This window comes from Pyxicephalus adspersus, chromosome Z (genome assembly GCF_032062135.1).
Source record: "Pyxicephalus adspersus chromosome Z, UCB_Pads_2.0, whole genome shotgun sequence".
Lineage (NCBI taxonomy): Eukaryota > Metazoa > Chordata > Amphibia > Anura > Pyxicephalidae > Pyxicephalus > Pyxicephalus adspersus.
The window spans coordinates 68,261,307-68,273,823 of NC_092871.1; the positions used below are offsets into that span (position 1 = coordinate 68,261,307).

A 12,517-nucleotide genomic window follows, 5' to 3' on the forward strand; every position below is an offset into this window, starting at 1 on the left:
GGCAAGTTTGGAAAAAATAGGTTTTAGTGCTCTTTTAAATGAGAAGAAAGTAGGAGCAAGCCAAATAGGACAACGAAGACCATTCCAGGGAGTCGGGGCAGCGTGAGGAAGTCAGTAGTAGGTCATTGGAGGCTATTTTTCTAACAGCTCAGAAATGTAAGTGGGACAAAAACTGTGAAGGGATTTGAAGGCAAAGCACTGGAGCTTGAATGTCATTCTCGGGTGAAATGGAAGCCAATGAAGGGAACTATTAAGAGAGGCAACAGAAGAAGAGTGGTGGGAAGGACAGATACGTCTGGCTGCAGCATTTATAATAGATTGTAGAGGAGAGAGTCGGGTTAGTGAAATACTAGAGAGGAGGATGTTACAGTAGTCCAGACGAGAGATGATTAAAGCATGTACAAGGAGCTTGGTGGTCTCTGGGGACAGGTAGGAGTGGATTTTGGAGATGCAAAATGTTGTGCAGGTAAAAGTGACAGGACTTGGAAATGTTTTGAATATGAGGGGCAGAATCAAAGGTGATGCCAAGAAAACCTGCCTGAGGGGAGGGACGAATACCAGTGTTGTTAACAGTTATAAATATGTCCGGGGGAGATTTGTAAGGGTTTTATTCAGGTTGAGTTTCAGAAATCTGTCAGACATCCATGATGAGATGGCTGACAGGCAGCATGAAACTATATCTAGGACTGAGGGAGACAAGTCGGGTGGACAGATAGATTTGAGTGTCATCAGCATACTCATGGTACCGTAAGCCAAATGAGGGTATGAGACTAACGAAAGAGAAGGTGTACAGAGAAATGACATAAGGACTAACCCCCTGATATAACTATAGACTTTGAAAGGTGCTTTTTAATTTTAGCCTTCAATTTTCAAAAGTCAACCACTTTTAACATGGAGGAACCCCTTGAAATAACTTTTGTGTTGTTATATGTCCTAAGGAACTCCTTTTAAAATTTCTTTATCCACAGTACATTAGCATGGTGGTCAGTGGACCTCGTATATGTCTGGCCAGTGAGAAAAATGTCACTCTTACAGACAGCCAAAAAAGTTAACTGGTGTCACCCAAACTGGCTTGAGAGGCACAATTTTTTAATTTCTCAAGGAACTCCTACCAACCTCTGTAGGGAACCTAGGTTCTATCTGACTCAATCCAATGTATTTACAGTTTTATGACATAAACAAGGGGAAAAAAAATCCTTGGCTCGTAGCATGGAAATGTTTAGTAGACTCCCATAGACCATAGAGCTGAATCAAATGGCAGACCAGGTATGCAACCTCCTCATTGTATAAAAAGTATGCATAGCATCTAAAGAGATGCCGATGGTACACACTGCACACGTTGTCATAAGGTCTGCACTGAGACAACAAATATCTGCTGACTGCAGCATCACGTCACAAGACCCAAATAAAGTGTTAGCTGCAAAGCAGACTGGTACCTAACTAGCCTAAAAACTAGAGGTTATGTAAGCTGCTATTTTTGACTGGATCCAAAAAAACAATTCTGCTTGCCTGGTTGGTGTTTTAATTCTCTGCCTTTTAATAGCTTGTGAATCACTGTCCCAGAATGGGGATTCGGGTGTTCCGATAATTACAGCAAGAGTGTTGTGTAAAAAGCCAGTGTTGTAACTAAAGATATTTCTCTATGGTAAAATGTAATGTTGTACATGAAATGTACATTTTAGAAGCACATACAATCGCATCCGACATAAAAGATTATAAAGTATAGGATAAGGGCATCATTATTAAACAGTATTTGTTTAGCTCCAACATGTTATGCAGAACTGTACATTAAATAGCAACACCATGTACAGAGAACACAAGTGTAGCAGTGAAAATATATTAAATGATACTCCCTACCTTACTACTAACATGACTAATGTATAAGACTACGTACACACATCCAATGGTTCTCGTTCGATAATCGGTTCAGAGCGGATATTGGACGAGAATCTGGCGTGTGTACAGCGTCCGTCATTTATCGTTTGAACGACTGTCCTGGCGGATCCACAGAAGATGGACCATGAACGATCTTAATAGAAGCAAAGGGGGAGAGCGCGGAGCTGGGTTCCGCTCAGTCGTTTTCCCCCTCCCCTCTCCATAGAGCAGAACGGTGTTGTATGTACAGCACTTGTTTATGCATCGTGTGGTCCTTGAAAGTGGTGAAAGATCTATTCCAACGACAATTATTGCACATGTGTACCCAGCCTAAAGCTACATACACACTTCCAATTATTATCGTTGGAAAACGAACGACGAACGTTCATGCACGATATATACGAACGATCGTATAGCACCGATCCTGCACATAGAGTTAACGACACGATCGTTCATAGATATTGTACACACAATAGATACGATCGTTTGAGCGACAGAGGAACTATGTGCACGACAGTAAAGTGAACGGACGTTCGTTCATCACGCATGCTCAGACCATGGACGATCAACGAACGACTGTACACACGAACGATGTTCAACGATCGTCGTCCAATCCGATCCGTCGGTCCGGTCGTTCGTTTCCAGCGACTTTCCTCGTTCGTCGGCGTCGTTGGTTACTTTTTTACCAACGATTTTTTGCCCAATCGATCGTTCGTCGTTCGATTGGAACGATAAAAATTGGAAGTGTGTACGCACCTTTAGGCTTCTGCCCATATAGTTCCAGGACCTGAACCCAGGATCTCTATTCTCCAATACAAAGCCACCAGACCTTAAATGATAAGGTCTCATATACATGAAAAACGGGTTATGCCACAAAGACAAAAATAGAATAATACTGGGGCCGTATGTAAACATATAATGCCTAGTTGCACTGGATGTTATAGATGAGGCCTGGGGGGTTAGTGAAAGGAAATTCTGGTCTGTAAAATCTATATTGCTTACTATTACTAAAAAAACAGTAATGTATCATTGTATATAAATGCAGTGTTCCCCCTAGCCCCTTTTGACCGGGTGCACTACACAGTACTTTTCAGTAACCAACAGCATCTGAACTGGATAACTAGAGTAGCTGCTGCAACAGACTAAAGTCAGTGTCATACTACAAATTTGAAACTTCTATAAAAAAAAAAAAGACAAAACATTGACTGCAATGCATAACTTGTTGGGAACATATTGGGGAAGATTACATGACTTCTGCAACAATGTCCATACAAAATGTGCCCACAGGTGTGTTGTATTTACTGTATATCCAAAAAACGTACCACATGCAAACACTAAAGGAACATGTGCGTGCATGAGGTCTGTACTATGTGTGAGGCCTGAGCTGCAGTGTTACTGTGATCCCAACACTGGTTATCAATCTAGGACAGGGGTCTGCAACCTGCGGCTCTGTTTTGCGGCTCCAGACTATTTTTCTTTAGTGGAAGAGGAGGCAAAATGGCTCTTTTGATAGTAAAGGTTGCTGACCCCTGATCTAGGAGAATCCCTTAAGATTACTGGATGTAATAATAAAATGTTGAACATACCTGTGAGGTTACGATCTCATCTGAACAGAATTATTATTTCAATAATAATAATAAACATTATTTCCCAAAACCATATTCTTTTTATGTATGCGTGCAACAAAAATATATACTGCAAAAGACTTAAGCCGCATACACACCTGCAATAATAGTCGTTGGAAAGAATCTTTCACAATCCTTTCCAATGATTAGCACTGCACGATGCATGAACGAGTGTTGTACATACAGCACCGTTCTGCTCTATGCAGAGGGGAGGGGGAGAGCAACGGACGGCACCCTTCCCTTGCATTAGGATTGTTAGTCGTCCATCGTCCGTGGATCCGCCAGGACGCTGTACTGTACACATGCCAAATTCTCGCCCGATATCGGCCCTGAGACGATTATCGGGTGAGAACCGTTGGGTGTGTGTACGTAGCTTTAGTACATTAAGCATGCAGTAACACACAACTGCCCATATTAGTGCCATACGCTTCGCTCAAATACAGAATATATAGATCCTTATTAAAAAAAACAAACCCAAAAGAAAAATAATATATTGGTTAGGCTTTTTGGGACCAAAAAAGGAAAATTATTAGTGCAGCTCAGATAAAAAACAGTGAATATTTTAAATATTTTCGTGCTTGATTGGGCAGAAAACTCATCTGACCTTAACCCATAAAGACTCTATTGGGTATTGTCAAGAGGAAGATGTGAGACACCAGACCCAAAAATGCAGACTGGCTGAAGGCCGCTGTCAAAGCATCCTGGGCTTTCATAACACTCAGCAGTGCTACAGGCCAAAGCATTGATGCAGTAGTTGATGCAAAAGGAGTGCATATATGGACATACTTTTCAGTAGGCAAACATTTCTGTTAGAGAGACAGATTTGGCAAGGAATTTGCACTCTGCACTACCACCTCATTCCACTATGATCTTGCACCCTGCATCCTTATTTTTGTATTACCCCATATCCATCCTTCCCTATTGGGTGAGTACCTGACATCCTCAAAACATGGTGCCGAGCTGGACTGGAAATAAAACTTCCTCTGCCACGGTCGACAATAAAAAGCCTGCGGTAATAAAAATAGTTTAGTTTTAATGGAATGTTGCTTCCTGTTTTATTTTCTCCTGTTATATTGTAATGAGTGATCACAATATGGTTATTTCTGTACTTCATTAGATCAGCTTGTACGAACAAGAGGTTCTTAAATCATGTTTTCATTTTAGTGTTGTGTAGGGAAAAGGCCCCCAAAAATGTCATTTACCTTTGGGGAGGAACTCTACATGCTGAAATTGCAGTTTCAAAGACAAGGACCTGACAACCAACCAAATGGACTGCTCTAGAATGACAAGGCAGGAGGCGTACAAACATTTTGAGACTGAGCAGACTTTGAGCTTGACTTTACATACTTGTGAACCATTTGGTTTGTGGCCCCCACTTCCTATAGTTCTAGCACTGGGACTTGCCGTCACTCACCAAGTTTTATTAGTAGAACCTAGATCAGGGGTGTCAAACTCTGGCCTGCGGGCCAAATCTGGCCTGGCATGTCCTTTTTTTTTTGGCCACCAAAAGAATTCTTAATGTGAATTGCAGCTTGCTTGCCGCTACTGCAATCTGTAGTAACGGCAGGCCAGCTGCAATTCATATTAAGCTGCTGTTCTTTAGACGCCAGTACAATGCCGCTACTACAATTTCCGGCATCACTCGTGTATCTAGACCAGCGGCCTCTCTGCCTATGCGTGGTCTCGCCTTTTTTAGATGCTGGGAATTGTAGTAGCAGCATCACTCATGTCTATTGAACAGCAGCCTATAGGTAATAGGTATAGGTAAGCTCAATAATCAGGAATTATCAGGAATTTTTATTATCAGGAATTATCATAGAGCTATTGCTATTATTTGTTTTACTGTGCCAGAGAATGCAATGTGAAACCAAATGAATGCAGCAATTAATTTGGTTTTATATTGCATTCTCTGGCAAAGTAAAACAAATAATTTCAATAATAATAAACAAGAACACATGAGAAGAGCATGCAGTAATATGCAGTGGATTGATCTAAATACATTTATAATTTAGACCAATCCACTGCATATTACTGCATGCTCTTCTCATGTGTTCTTGTTTCTTCTTATTGAGAATAATTGTTTTTTCAATAAATTTCAAGTTTGGCCCACAACTTGGTCTAAGTTTTTAATTTCGTCCCTCTGTGTATTTGAGTTTGACACTCCTGGCCTAGATTCTAGAGAATAGATCTGTCCTTCATCTCTGCAACCTGCAAGCTTCATGCTCCCTGCTAATTTGAAAACTTTAGCAGTACTTTTAGTGTGCATGTGCCACTTCTGCAGAAGCCACTACTCTGAAACAGAAAAACAAGGGTACTCTGCAGCATGCTGGCAGGCCACTGTACTTTATGTTTAGCCCATGTCATCTTTCCAAAGAAAATGAACTGTAATTATTTTGCAAAGTTTTTGTATTTAGCTGACATAATTTAAAAGACTATTGGCTAATTGAATAATGTAGGGAACACAGTGAGCGCCACACAGCTTGGCATTAGTCAGATGAAGAAAGAACACTGCATTCAATATTTTGTCTCATCTATATTCCTTGAGGAAACGAAACATTATGCTAAATGCAAGCACTTGTTATCACTGCATAAATCAGCAGATGTATTGTTTTATGCTTTATGTAATTGTCGCCAGGTGTAATTTGTACTTATCCAGTGATGGTTTACCCAGGAATATTGTTTTATACCGCAGTCAAGTGTCTAATGATGCCTATTCTGTGTTATCATCATTGCATCATTTTTTACCTGGCTTGTGCAATATCATATGACCTGGAAATCTAAAAGGAAGTACACTGTTGGCTGTGGATGAGCAATAAATATGAAAGTCACAAACTAGAGACATTGGTGAACTCTCTGCAGCATTACAGATGTTTGGGGTGGCCCCTGGCAGCCTAATTGCTGAATATATTTTGCATTATTAGCAGCCTAAAGCCTAAACTACCACCTATTGTCCTCAATCCTTGTCCTTTGGAGAACTTGTAAATCCTTGTTATAAGGTTTTCTGCATTTTCACTGAAGAAGGACATCCAAACAGCGGTCACCTACCTCGCATCTACTTTAGTCAGCTATATATATACTGGGTCAATCATTACCAGGAGATTCTAGTCAAAATCTAGCAGAGGATTTTTATTATGTTTCATGTAAAGGAGGATTTCTGAGTTTTTTGCTTTTTGTGACCTTTTTATTAATTTGTTCATACTTTTGTGCAGCTTGGTAACCTGAAGGAACTGTGTGCAGTGAATGAGCGCCCGAGGGCAGACGGGTGAAATGGTTCAAACAAAGGACGGCCCTGAGGATGGGTCTCTGGGGAAAACGGAGCCTCTCCCTCCTGAAATATCCAGTCCCGAAGCCTTTCAGCGCATATGGATTGAAAACCAGGACTTGAGAGGTTAGCAGTTAAGAACAATAACCAGTTTATTTACCACAGGTTAAATATTCAATGGAAAAGTTCCTACAGATATTCAAATGTATACCTTAAAACCTGCCACAGCCCCAGCACAAACCATATTAAGTCGCAACTGATATGGAGGCTATGTGGGTCTGTAATATCATGTTGCATAAGATCACAGGTGCCTGATGAAGAGAGGTTCTTTGTCTACAAAGTGTCACATTGCATATCAGTTGTGATTTACAATATATCTAGGATTTAAGCTAATCCCCAGAAATACTACATCCAAAGAACATTTAGTTTGTAAATGTTCTCTACATCATCTACAATTGTTCTCCCCCTCCCAAGAACAGAGTGTTGTCACTCTAAAACAAAAAGTTTATGTACAAGGATGGTAGTTGCAGAATTGCTAGTTATGATTTAATAAAAACCAATCTAATTAGAAATTTTAAAAATATTTAAATACATTTTATAATTACAAAAAAAAGTGTGTATAATGTTGGCCTTTACACAGACATCTTTGACCTAAATGAGCAGAGTGACATTTACTGATAAGGGAAGCAGAATTAATTTTTAAAAACCCTCTAGTGCTAATCTACGAAGCTTTAAAAATAACACATTTTTATTCCTAATTAAAATTGAAACAGAAGTAAACATAAGGGACTTCTATGTATAAAAGCAGGTAAACCTGGTTAGTGCCCAGCTAATGTAGGTACAATTCTAACAAGAGGTAAAGGAGAGAGAAGGCTTTTAAAGTGGCACATTCGAGTTAAAAAATACTACTTTATTATGATCCAAAACAGTTATAAAAGTTCATTTGAATAGCAAATCATCAAATACAAAAACATAAATATTAAAATATATATATTGCTGCAAGTTTACAAGTATGATATGTACTCAGTTATTTCAGAAGGTATTCAATTCATATAATCATAAATCTCCTTTCCCAACGCATTTCGCCACAAAGGGCTTTCTCGGGATTCTGAGAAAAGTGGTAACAGACTGAAATGAGATAATGTATAATTTTCTACATCACAAAGATCGTTAACATCATGTCGTATAAATTGTGCTCATCATCACATCATTCTAATAAACAAAGGATCGCAAAGATTTGTATAATAACTAGATATATTATAAGTAAAGATAAATTAACAACATGATTTTAACGATATATATAAAAAAGCGATATTGTGGTTTTAAGAATATGGTTTCCAATGAGTTCTTGAGTTCTTATAGGGTGGAAATGCTTAAAAACAGGTGTAATTATTTTATTTGGGTAACTGCCCTAGAAAATGAAAAATTGATGAGAAACAAGTTTGTCATAAAAGACCAATTATATAACCAAATTAAGTGAAGATATATGGAGAGAACTATTAACATTATTATTATGATTATTATAGTTATCAGTAATTATTGTACCAATACAAGTCTCTTGGGAACTCACAGAAAGAGAGGTATGGGTTTTGAGGAAACAGATCTAAATTGTAAAGGGAAAAAGGAGTTTCGCATCAATTAAAAGTTTATTATGGATTAACTATAAAGAGGAAACAACACTGTACACAAAAAAGGGATTACCTTAGATGTAATGTTTGCCAAATTGCAATTGAATGAAATATCAATTACTTCCTTTGTGTTGGGGAAAACTTATAACTTCAATTAGTGCTTCCAACCTAAGGAGAGATAGTAAAGCCTTAAGTTAAATCCTCAAGTTAAATATGCATGCTGGTAAATCTATTTCCATAAAGGATACAAAAGTAAGGAAATAAAGCTTACTTGTTACCAACAAGGTACATAGAGCAGCCTGACCGCAGCAAGCCCGAAGAAGGGTTGTTGCTGCGGACCTGGCACTCAACCTATTAGAGAAACCCGTACAGCTGTGAAGAATTACATGAACCGTGCATGCGTGGTTTGTACGGTAGGATAGAATCAGTAATGGATGGGATTCAAATCCCACGAGATCTTACTTCTCGCCAGATGTGATAATGTAAAAGTCCGCCCTGTTCTTTGATCTGGGACGTGTTCTACTTACAAGGCTCCATGCCGATATTACATGCGGGGATTGCAAATCCCTCACAATATATGTAAGGGTACTTAATGAGACCGTAGCTATGAAATTCGCTAGTTTAAAAACAAGGCAATTTTAATTTGAGGATATTATCAACTCAATGGGAGTAAATGGATTAATATAAAGTGCATAAAGTGTCATGAGAGAGTTATAAAGATCTATCCTTACTTTGTTTTATTTGATTCTATGCATCTCACCCAATATGCAGGATGGGGATATATCCTGCGGAAAGTAAATATCCCATGCCCGAAACGGGGGGACGGGAGTGCAGCGGACGTCATACTATATGGCGTTACTGCATTGTGGCGCCTCACATATGAGAGTTGCCTCCCCTTCCCACGTAGGTGCATGGAAAAGAAATCGAGCTTGACAATGAATATTACTACAATAAAATGTATTATTAGGAAACCCATGGGAGGTTCTTAGTCATTTTAAAGACACAGATTAATAATTTGAAACCAAATTCTTTTACAGTGTTGAAACATAGTATGTAATACATAACTAAAAATATAAATATTGCAGAATACATATAAGGGAAGTAAACCAAACTGAAAAGAGGTAGGCCAGAATAAATTAAAGTTAATTTAAATAGGGGGAAATCCTGTTTAACCTGCCTAGCGGTATTCCTGAGTGTGACACGGGGTGGATTTTACCTGCAAATAGCGGTAATCCCGAATCACACTTGGGGTTGCTTTAACCTAAAAAAAAACCAAAACACTTACCTTGCTCCATTGTCGTCCCCTGTCGTCCTGCTGCGGGACACGTTCGTCTTCTTTGATCCTCAGCCGCGCAATGCAGAGACGGTCTCTGGGGTTTCCCGGTGACGTCGATGTGGACGAATCAGCGGGAAATTCAAAAAAATTTGTATTGGATTCAATACAAAATAGCTGTATTGAGTCCAATACAACGTGTGTGTGTGTGTGTGTGTGTATATATATTAAATAAAATTAATTAATTTACATGTTTAAACAATTTAATTAAATTACATGTTTAACTATTTTTTTTTAACAGATTTTTGTTTTTTAGTTTAAAGTTTATTAATAAATTTAATGAATATTGGACATATTTCGGTGAGTTAAGCTTAAGAATTATAGCCTACAATGTAAAATAAATTTCCATATAAAAAAAATGCTACGCTTTTTGCATGGAAATTTGGACGGAATTAGAACGCTAGGGAGGTTAATTTAAACAGATGTTATTCTTAAAAGTAATCATGTATCTAATGGGTAGTGTGAAAATGTGGGGAAAGTATTCCTTAGAAATCTCCCTAAAGTAGAAACGGTTTAAAGGATAATGCTTTGTTTAGACCCGGAGGTACTAAAGCATCTAACGCTTGGATCCATCTGGTTTCCGATCTAGGAAGGACTGCATCAATGTTTCCTCCCCTAGGATTTGGAAGGATTCTTTCCAGTACAGAGAATGATATAGCTTTGTTGTCAAAAATATGTACCATTCCAACATGATAACTGACCGAAGTGGTCATCTTTCCTGTGTTTATGAAATATAAATGTTTATACATCCGCTTTTTAATTTTTTCCTACATAGAAACTCCCACATACGCATGTAATTAGATATATAACAGCAGTTCTATTGCAGTCTACAAAATGTTTGACTGTATGCCATTTTTTATTTGGGAGCAGAAAACCCCTTTGTTCATTGAGCCAAGGGCACTGTGAGCATTTGTCACATCTCACAGTGCCCAGGCTCAGCGTCATGGGAGGGCTTCCTGTTGGTTCTACGTGGTGGCTATGTACAAGGACATCCTTCAATTAGGAAGGTTTCCTATATGTGATATTTGGGTGTGAATTTAAGTATTTGGATGTCTTCTGATCACTAAGAAGGATTCCCCAATGTTTTTTCAAAATTTGCTGTACTTCTGTATGTTGACTGTTGTATGTTGTGATAACTCTTAGTTTAGTTTCAGATGGAGGGGGATTCTTCTGAGCAGAGAATTAAGATCTCTCAAAGGCTTGTTTGTATGCTTTTTTAAGAAGTTTCTTATTGTACCCTCTAGCCAAAAGTCACTTCATTATTGCTAGTGATTCTTTCCTGAAATCTGACCGGTACAGATTAGGTTTTTCAATCCTAATTAAAAGTTGCTTGAGTTCAATATAGTAATCACTGCAAAAACACACTGAAAATAGACTATTATTTCCCTTCAACAATCTTTTTGTGGTGATCATTTGCCTTTCTCTCTCAGTGGCTTTGGAACAGAGTAACGCAATGCTGCGGAAAAGTCACAGTGAGATGGTTGAGTTTCAAACCACACAGAAAAGAGAGAGAACGTTCATTGCATACAAGTTCAGTGAGGCCAAAAACCTTGTACAGAGACTGACAAGAGAGAGGGATTCTCTGCAAGCCAAACTTGAAGCAGCTAAAATGCAGCTAGCTGAGATGACATCCAAGGATGACCAAGCAGCCCAATGTGCTTGCTCTATGAGTGCTCAGAAGAAAGCCCTGGAGGAGGTATGTAAACTCTTCCCCTTTTTAACCTATTGTGTAAAGGCAGCTGATGTATACATAGGCATGAAAGAAAAGTGTCCTTTCATAGGGATGACACTCAGTCCACTAATTTTTTTTTCTTTCATGACATTTTCCTGTAAAAGAAGGAAAGGTGATATTAGAAGGATGATGCCTGAAAGAAAATAGATTAACATGAAAGTGACATTGGGAAAACTGGAATCCTAGAAGTCATGGGGACATTTAGATGGCATCCTTCATGGTGTGCAGATATCCGCGCAGGTTTTGAAAACGAAAGGGGTTTGCCTTCAGCTAACGTTTAATGGTTGCTTTTTTATATAGAGGAACACTTTTGCTGGGACTTTTGCAAAAATTTGATTATTCTGAAATTTTTAAAAACTAATATTGTTAATATAATATAACCAATTTATATATTTTCCCTGTTTCTTTGGTTTTACTTACTTTGTCAGCTAAAGTCTGAATGTTGCTGCCCAGTCTGTTGTCTGACTTTAGCTGTTTATATTTCTGTTGGCTGGAGAGACAAGGTGTTTGGTGCTTAGGTTTACTCGTAGGTGGGAGACTGAATATGCTATATGCTTTTAGTCAGATGGTTGTCCAGGTGAGTAGGGACTTCAGACTCTTCAGACAAAGTAAGTCTAAAATAGATGCAAATCCAAATATTTCATATGTATCTCACACAATTAAAATCATTTAAGGAAAAAAAATATCAGTTCTAAAATAATCCTAGTCAGTTTCTCATTTTCTGCAACTGCTATAAGCTTCCCTTTCATGTCTAACATCAATCTTTGTAGCTAAAACTGCCTATTTGCTCCTAATGATTCTTATCTCTATAAAACGTTTATATGTAGTATTAGCTTTTGTAAAGGTAAAGTGTCCTTGTTGCCCATTAACCGTGAAAGCTTGTGACTTCTTTTTCCTGGTTAGTACTGGTAAAATAGAACTGTTTAAAACAGTTTTTCTGCATAGAATGGAGAACCACTGTCAGATGTTTATTGCTGTATCCATGACTGTGAGTGAGAAAATCTCCCCAGTGCAAAATTGTATATGTGACTTGAGAAGGACGTGGGACTCTCCCTAGTTTGG

The 12,517-nt window shown here is 38.4% G+C and overlaps 1 protein-coding gene across 8 annotated transcripts in view; it reads left to right on the top strand.

Moving 5' to 3' along the window:
- The window catches only part of IKBKG (inhibitor of nuclear factor kappa B kinase regulatory subunit gamma), a 56,260-nt gene that overhangs the window by 20,957 nt on the left and 22,786 nt on the right, over positions 1-12,517 (top strand). For all 8 annotated transcript variants that reach the window (XM_072431597.1, XM_072431596.1, XM_072431595.1 and 5 more), the window contains 2 exons: positions 6,710-6,888; positions 11,154-11,419. In XM_072431597.1, the coding sequence (XP_072287698.1) occupies positions 6,741-6,888; positions 11,154-11,419 (414 nt within the window). In that variant the 5' untranslated portion in view covers positions 6,710-6,740. The remainder of the gene's footprint in view (positions 1-6,709; positions 6,889-11,153; positions 11,420-12,517) is intronic.